Genomic DNA, 8241 nt, shown 5'->3' on the forward strand with positions numbered 1-8241 from the left:
CTTACACATCCACATTAATAGCTACATATAATGCAAGATATATAGCAAATACATAATTTATATAAACAAACTGGATAATTATCCAACTTTTTCTAAATTAAGTACTTTAGTTCTTTAATATATGTGTATAGGACAAAAATACAGTAAGTGAGGGATTTGTTTCACATTTGCATAATAGACACATGCTTAAAAATTATGTCAATTGCTCATAATTTTTTATAACTGTCAGGTAACTGACTATTAAAGTGGATCAGTTTTTTTCAGATTCACAGTAGATGTATCACTTGGCTTTTAATTTTTTTAATACTATACCTTTTTATACGTATACATAGCTATAAAAATATGAACTATATTCAAACTTTAGTTTTCCAGTTTTCATCTCTCATGTAAATGTCAAAATACAGGTTGAAGGAAAAGAACAAAAACATCAAAATTTAAAAATAAACTTAACTACTTGAATGCCTTAACTGTTTCAAGTACTAAAAATTTAAAGAATTTTTTTTAAGAACCAAGACCCTTTTCATCATTTTAATTGGGTGATGACATATTGACACTGTACGAAATTATTATAAAAATTAATTATTTTACTTTCTAATGAGTAAGCTATAGATCATAAAACTTACAAAAAAATTAATATGTAACTCTTAAATGATTAGTTTACAGTTGTATTCCTGACTATATATAAAATTAATATTAGATCTAACACTAATCAATTTTGAGGAGTTCTTTAAATTCACTAATTATACTCACAATAACTTTGAAGGGGGAAAAGAAAAGAATACTCAGCACTCTAAAGAATACTGGCTAGCATCCAATTCTAAAAAAGAGGTTACTAACCTCTTTCAGATTCAAAGGCCTTCTTTAAAATGGTTGCAGATATTGTGAGAAAGCCAATATCAGAATAAATACACAATTTAACATTCATTTACAATAATATTATTACACTGAAGAGATGTGCTGAAGATCAAAATGTATTTTTTTAAAGAACTATGCCTACTTTATTAATATTATAGTAAAAGTAAATATTTAACTATCTGAAATGAAATATGATCTTTAATTTACTCAGAATATTAAGAAATATATTAACAAAACAGAAAGCCTATTAATTAAAAAAAATTGCAAAAAATAAGAATCTCTTCAACAGTTTAACACAAGGCTCTTAATCAAGAATAAACCTGAGCAATTGAACTATAAGCAGTTCTTTTAAAGACTTTCCTCATCATTTTAACTTACTGCCAACTTTATGACACTATAAGAGAGCAATTTAAAAACAAATTATTCTACATTTAACTGCCAATAATTCTTATTGTGTTTATTGCTGGTAACATTAAGTTCTGATCTAAGCAACCTAATAGTTAATTTTTGAAAGTATAGCTCTCTTTCCTTTTGATCAGTTAGTTCACAACAAATAAGTTAGAAATGTAAAATTAATTTAAAAGAAAGATAATGTAGGTTAGTAATTACTAAATTTGCCCCCAAAGCCTGAAATTTAAAAGGCCAAAATAAAGACTACTGAAGAAATTATACAAAAACACTTAAACCAAATCAAATATTTCACATCCTATTTCAAATAATTACTTTAATTCACAAAATTATAAGTCTGTTTGTTATCAGATAGTTTACAACTATTGGTTCTGCTCATTATTATCACAATAATCACTTTCATTTCTAAAAATACAAACTGTTGCATTATACAGTGGAAAACAGCAAAAGCTGCAAAATATCAATCAAATTCTATTATTTTATTGTATTTATAGGAAAAATTTTAAACTATACCTGTCCTCCATTTATTTACTATTAGCTACCTGTAAATAAATGAGGTACACGTAGTTCCTGAAGTAAACAAATCTAAATTTGACGGTAGGCATGAGAAATGAAAGTGATCCAGTATTTGTATCATGCACTTAAAAACTTCAAAAACCCAGCTTCTAGCTCAGAGTTAAGAGAATGTTTTACAAACCTAAATACAAGCATGCTTATATATATGTTTTTTGAAGAAAACTTATACACTCTGGTTTATATTTCATCCTCCAGTTTTAGGACACTGCGATCTTTATTCAGATATAAGTCCTAATATATTTTTACAAAATTTCCAATATAGATTACTGAATTTTATTACAGCACTTTAAAGAAATAAACGCAATGTACCTTATATACATCACCATAAGTACCACTACCAATGCGCTGGATAAGATCATACTCATCTTGAGGGTTTCGTCTCGAAATTTCCAGTCCAGTAGCGGCTGCCATCTCATAGCATTAGCTAGTCTTTAGCATTATAAAATATAAATTTGAAAATTATTCATTACTGTCTCTTACTTTACTCTGACACATTCAAGCCATTATCAAGTATAGAAACTTTATCGCCCACCTAAACAATTTGTGAATTTATATTCTTCGTTAAAATGTTAAAATATTAAAAAAGATAAACAATCTCATCTTTGCATTTCTTCATTCTTGTGAAACATTTTTAAGAAACATTAACAGCGACTCCCAAAAGAGAAACACAACGATATACAGAACACCCTTCCCTAAATCACAACACTTGATTTTTAACAATGTTTTCCAACATGCATCAATACAGAAACTAGCGCCCCTACTGCTACATAAACAAACCTTCCACAGCACAGCCTGGCACACCACAGAAGTATGGTTAACAACCAACTCTGATTTTCATTGGTATTAACGCATTAAAAGGATAATAAATTCAAAAATTAAATCTGAATGACAAGATTTTAAAAAAGGGTCTATTTCATATGTTAAGTCTCTAACTGTAATTTTTTAAAGCTAGAATTTCTTTAATTCTAAGAAATTTGAAAATGACACATATTTCAAAGTTCGTCTGAAAAATAATATTGGTTAATTCAGTGACTTTTAAATTTAGGCGAAATTCAACATCGGATGGGTGCATTCCTATCTGACGTTACCGCAAGATATATACTGGGCGTTTCCCAGTTCATCTCTCTCGCCAAAATGTTTAAAACACAATTTATAAAATGTGCCCGACAACTGCAGTCATGTAACTACGAAACAAACTTAAAAGGATTTTTTAAAAAGTAATCTAGCTTCTTCGTGTGGTACAAACACCGGAGTACCTGGTCTGTGGTGACATGACTCCCTCTAGTAAATAGTTACTTAAGAACTTACGGCGAAGTAACAGAGGTGCTTCTAAATGGTGAGGAATAATCACTAAAATGGTAAAGGCTCTAAGCATAAAAATACCGCGGTCACATAGCACTTCGCTTACAAAAGAAACGTGTAAGACGAACTATCGAACTGGTGAACATATAAACAAAAATAAAATTAAACATATAAAGACAGTGCGAGTCTAAAGGGCATCATAACAAATTTTAAAATAATACAAAATCATAAACGGATTCAAACTGCAAAACAAAAAGTCTAAATACCAAATACACACCACTTTCTTCATTGTGGCTTTTGGCCTCTCAGAAGTTTTAATAGCGAATAATCTAATATTGATAATATTTCTGCTTTCCTCAAGTCCAGATTTAGATTTATCAGCACGAGCAATTATCATTTAGTTTCGTGGCTCCTCGCCACATGGTACAGAGCTGTTTTTGCTATAGTCAATAATTTTTCAGAATATTTTTTACGTATATTTATTGGATTTGGGGGGCACTTAGAAAACCTGGCGGCATATTCGCCACCACAATTGCAGCATTTCGATCCATTTTACATGACAATCAGAACTTTCGTGTGCGAGAGCACATTTTACTCACCTCGGAGCAAGTTTACACTCGTCCGAGGAATGATGGAAATATTAGCAGTTGTGGCACTAGCCCCCCCCCGGCCATTGAATTTGTAAGGCTCGACAGAGACCTTGAAGAAAGATAGACTCTCCATATCGTAGGTCTTTTCCACATATGGGTTCATTTGCGAGCTGGTTTTGGAACATAGGAATGGGAACAAATGTTTTGAATTTTATCATCTGTGCTACCTTGAGCACGTTCTATCCATCTCTAATTAATCATCCTTTATTTCGTCCCAAGTACAATCAGCTGGAATACCCCTAATCACAACTCTAATGGGTCTGACTTTTTTAGGATGTACGAGATAATATTGAAAATTGTTGTCAGATAAATACCTCGAGATAACTCTGTGATCATTCTCATCAACGGGAAAATTTGCAGAAAGTCCCCGGCTACTCTAGCCGTAGATACAAACTTAGTTTCCACAGATAATTTTTTTTTTCAAATTCGTTAAATTTCAAAGTAGTTATCACTATAACAGACTTCATCCTAGTAGCTGGAGCTTTTGTGCGAAGCGGCGCGTTACCTTGCACACTATCATTATTATCGACATTGATTTTAAAAAATACATCGAATTTGTTGCTGACATCAACATCCAAAAATTATTTATCATATAATTTATTAATTTATTATAGATATTACAGATTATTATATATCATTTTTATGACATTAGAATTGTAAGATCTATCTCTAGTTATCCACATACACTAACTTAGATCCTACAATGAACCTGGCGAATTCTCGCACAGGCGTGAATTAAATACCAGCACAGAAGAAGGGTGCAAAATAACCCTTTATTAACTCAAACTAAAATAACAGAAAGCACGGACTTCGTGCGTTACAAACACCGTTCACTTGCGGCGATAACTAAACGCAGACTAGAATACAAATCAAAAATCTAAAAAAATAAACGAGTGCAAGAACGCACTTCAAAATTACTCCTAAGAGATAGGCTCACAGAAATCTAACCGGCGTGATACTATACAGATATGGCCAAGAAGCTTACTAGCGTGATCGCGGAATAACAACGAAACGTGCCCTAGGCTAGCGAAACTGAGATAATCACCCGTTTAAATAGCATTTCACTTAACTTTAAATTTACATCCTGGCGAGAGAATGTGTGGTGAAGTTTGAGAAGTTGAGAACAGGAAAACTTAATAAATTTGTTATGCAAATTAAGAAAACCCTACAGAATATTTGATATTTTTAACCTTTACATCAATGGGAGCCTTGCTACAACTAGGTAGAGATGCATCACTATTAAACTTATCCTTATTAAACTTATCACTTAGTAAACTTAATTTAGGCACATTTTACAAATAACTTTATCAGCACTAAGAGCATTAGAATGTTTTAATTTATTATTATTAATTTAGTATTTATTAATATTAAAATTCAAATTAAAGCATAAGAATTTACAAAATATATTTAGAATTAACTAAGAACAAAAAGTTTGAACTTACTATGGGAAGAACAAAGGAACAGAAGGCAATAATTCAAAAGGAAAGAGCAAAGCTAATGGATTGCCTGTTAGACACTATTATCGACATAAACTAGCGATAGAAAGTTAGAAATCTCCCAAAAGGTGAATTTATAGTAAGATTTTTTTTTTAATTTTAAATTTGTAAAGCATTTAAGTAATGCAAGTAAGAAAAGGAAAAAAAAGGATGTTACATGTTAGGAAAGAATAAAATTTTCACACCATGGACTTATCATCACGATTTAGAATAGAAGAGGCCCTCAGTTAATAAAAGTATCTGGGTGTAACGAAAGTTTTTCGCCAAAAAACGTTCTTAATAAAGGTCCAGGGAAAAACATGAAAGCAGTGCTTTTAGCGCGGGTTGTAATCACCAACAAATCTATGATTTTTTGACAATGTTTTGGTGGCTTTTCAAAGCCTTCAGACCAAAAACTTAGTGGCGGCGAGTCCAAAAACAGATCAAACCCGTTTCAGATGTCCTGTGCAGAATGGGTAACATCAGGGATGGCCTAAGAACGATGCGTAGTGCCGGGAGAAAATTATGCCGCGTGCGCATGACGTCATGTGAGCGACAGTCATTAGTTCTTGGCGTTTGTTTAAATTCCTTGCATCAACAGTTTCATTTGATTTGTGTTGTGGATTTGCTATTATATCTGGTCAGAAATGGCAAATTACACTGTAGCATTAGAATTTAGAAGAAATACTAGAAGTCAGGGTATCACAGACCATCGTTTTCCAAGTGATCCAGAACTTCGTAAATTGTGGATTGTTCGCTGCAAAAAAGCAGATAATTTCAACATCGAAAATTCAAGAATATGTGCTCTCTATTTTACACCTGATGTACGGGATCTAAAGGCAGAATTGCTTGGTTCAACTTCTAAAAGGGTGCTGAAAGTCAATGCTGTTCCCACCTTACATCTTACATCCTCATCGCGTGAAAATAACCCACCAATATGTTATACTTCAAAAACTGAAGTTAATCTGAAGAGAACGATTTCTAACACGAATTATTCATCCAAATTTATGCTAAAAAGAGATAGAGCAAACAGGTGCCAGGCTCGCGAAAATAAGGAAACGAGCGTTGGAAAATTTAGCTTCCCCAAAAAAGAAAAGGCTATAAGCTGATAAAATAGACTGTGCAACTCAGTTTACACCCAGTGACACATCTGATTTAGTTGAAGTGACACATCAAGTGACACATTATCCAGTGACACATTTGAGTTAGTCGTTACAACCAAATAAAATATCTACTTATTTTTTTAATGAATTTATGTAGTTTTGATACATAATTGTGATCGAATGGACACATTAGTATATGTAATTGTACATTTATAGGTCATTTTACTATTATTTTACATTTAAATTAAAAATTTTTTTCATCTTAAGTGAATACAATTATTTCAAAACAAATTGAATATTCATTTGCCCCACGGCTTGGTAGTTTATTAACGAGTTAACAAAACTTAAATTCTGCTTTTTGTGTCTAAGAATACAACAATATTTTAAATATTTATAAATAAAATATTAAATTGGAGTCTCACCAGTTACCTAGCATTTGAAGATTGTTAATACTAATTGTTTGTTGCGAAGTCTAACCCAGCTGCATGGTTGGTTTTCGTAGTTTTCTATGTTCTCTTTACAAAGGTTTTCTATGAAAGCATCTTAACCAAATAGCTCCCATGTTCTTTCTATGTTCAAATAACCAACTAACCTAGTGTAAGCGCGATGTAGCTTGCCAGTCGGGAGTAACATGAAAGATACGGCGCTAATAATTGAATTGCTGTTACGGTACGCTGCTTCTAAACTTATATGGTCATTTCTTAATTAAATATAATTGATTTGTAACTTCTACTAGAGTTGACGGTAAGAAATAAAGTGCAAATAAATAGTATCGTGTGCAATCTTGATTAATATAAAATTAGAAATATTTTCATTCAGACAGAAAGCTTTTTGAAATATTTGCAGTTACTTTATAAGAAGGATTTATTAATAACCGTAATAATTACTTATTATATTACTGATGACTAGAATTCAGTTCTTGACAATTACATTCTAAAATAGAATTTTAAGGATATAATGAAAATACGCTACGCATAAAAATACATTTTAGGATAAAAAATGAGTTGATTTTTTTATGTTTAAAAACCTCTTAAATTCTTTTAATAAACATCGTACCCTCGTTGTTAATTGACTCCAGAATTTGGATGTCGTTTATATAATTATTCTTACTTGTCCACAGAACCTGCTGACTTATCCAGCCATTAAGTAGCTGCAGATCATTTCTACATAACCATTGAACTTTCATTTATTCGTTCTCTAGAGGGTTTTATATTTATATCATAGTTTGACTTTTATAAAAATGATTATTCTAAATCTTATGTTTCTAGTAAAATATACTGTGCTTTAAAAATATGGATGATAGTATCATCCGCTCATTCAGTCACTTAATAAGCAACAGCATGTCTAGAAATAAATTATGCAGTTAATGTCATAAAATATTTTCGTAAAATTCAAATAAACATCAAACGAAATTTCTCAGTTTTAGACAATTCGATTTAAACGAAGTTAAATTAAAGTAGCAGACGATAAAACGCCGAAGATAAAAATTTATTCTTACAAATATTTTTTTAAAACAAGGAAGAAAGAGAGAAATTAAAAAAAAATAGTTAAAAATTTGAATAATATCATCTATAATTTAAAATATAGCTTTTCATATACTATTAATAAATATTTATTACGTATCATTGAGGGAAAAAATTTCGTATAATTAATTCTCCGTAAAATCTTACTTGAAATTTAAGGTTAAAAATAGCTGTGGCAATTCACTGCAACAAAAATCCATAAACCACATTTGGCGTTATTATCGCTCAGAAAAATATGCCAAATTTCAAAACGCGAAAATATGTAAATTCATGTATATCTTAGAAAATTTTGAATAAAAAAGTCTAATTTTTTGCAGGTATGCTTAGAAATACACCTACTTTAAGATGA

At 31.0% G+C, this 8241-nt stretch overlaps 1 protein-coding gene across 8 annotated transcripts in view; it reads right to left on the reverse strand.

Moving 5' to 3' along the window:
• Positions 1-2611, reverse strand: part of LOC118187517 (mitogen-activated protein kinase kinase kinase kinase 5-like) — a 170604-nt gene extending 167993 nt beyond the window's left edge. For 4 of the 8 annotated variants that reach the window (XM_085809411.1, XM_085809413.1, XM_085809409.1 and 1 more), the window contains exon 1: positions 2149-2611. In XM_085809411.1, coding sequence (XP_085665537.1) covers positions 2149-2250 — 102 coding nt within the window. In that variant the 5' untranslated portion in view covers positions 2251-2611. The remainder of the gene's footprint in view (positions 1-2148) is intronic. The other 4 variants (XM_085809414.1, XM_085809412.1, XM_085809408.1 and 1 more) reach the window with 1 other exon arrangement.
• Between the last annotated feature and the right edge of the window lie 5630 nt (positions 2612-8241).

Source organism: Stegodyphus dumicola, chromosome X2 (genome assembly GCF_044657685.1).
Source record: "Stegodyphus dumicola isolate Sdum_Otavi_A_Nest chromosome X2, ASM4465768v1".
Taxonomy (NCBI): domain Eukaryota; kingdom Metazoa; phylum Arthropoda; class Arachnida; order Araneae; family Eresidae; genus Stegodyphus; species Stegodyphus dumicola.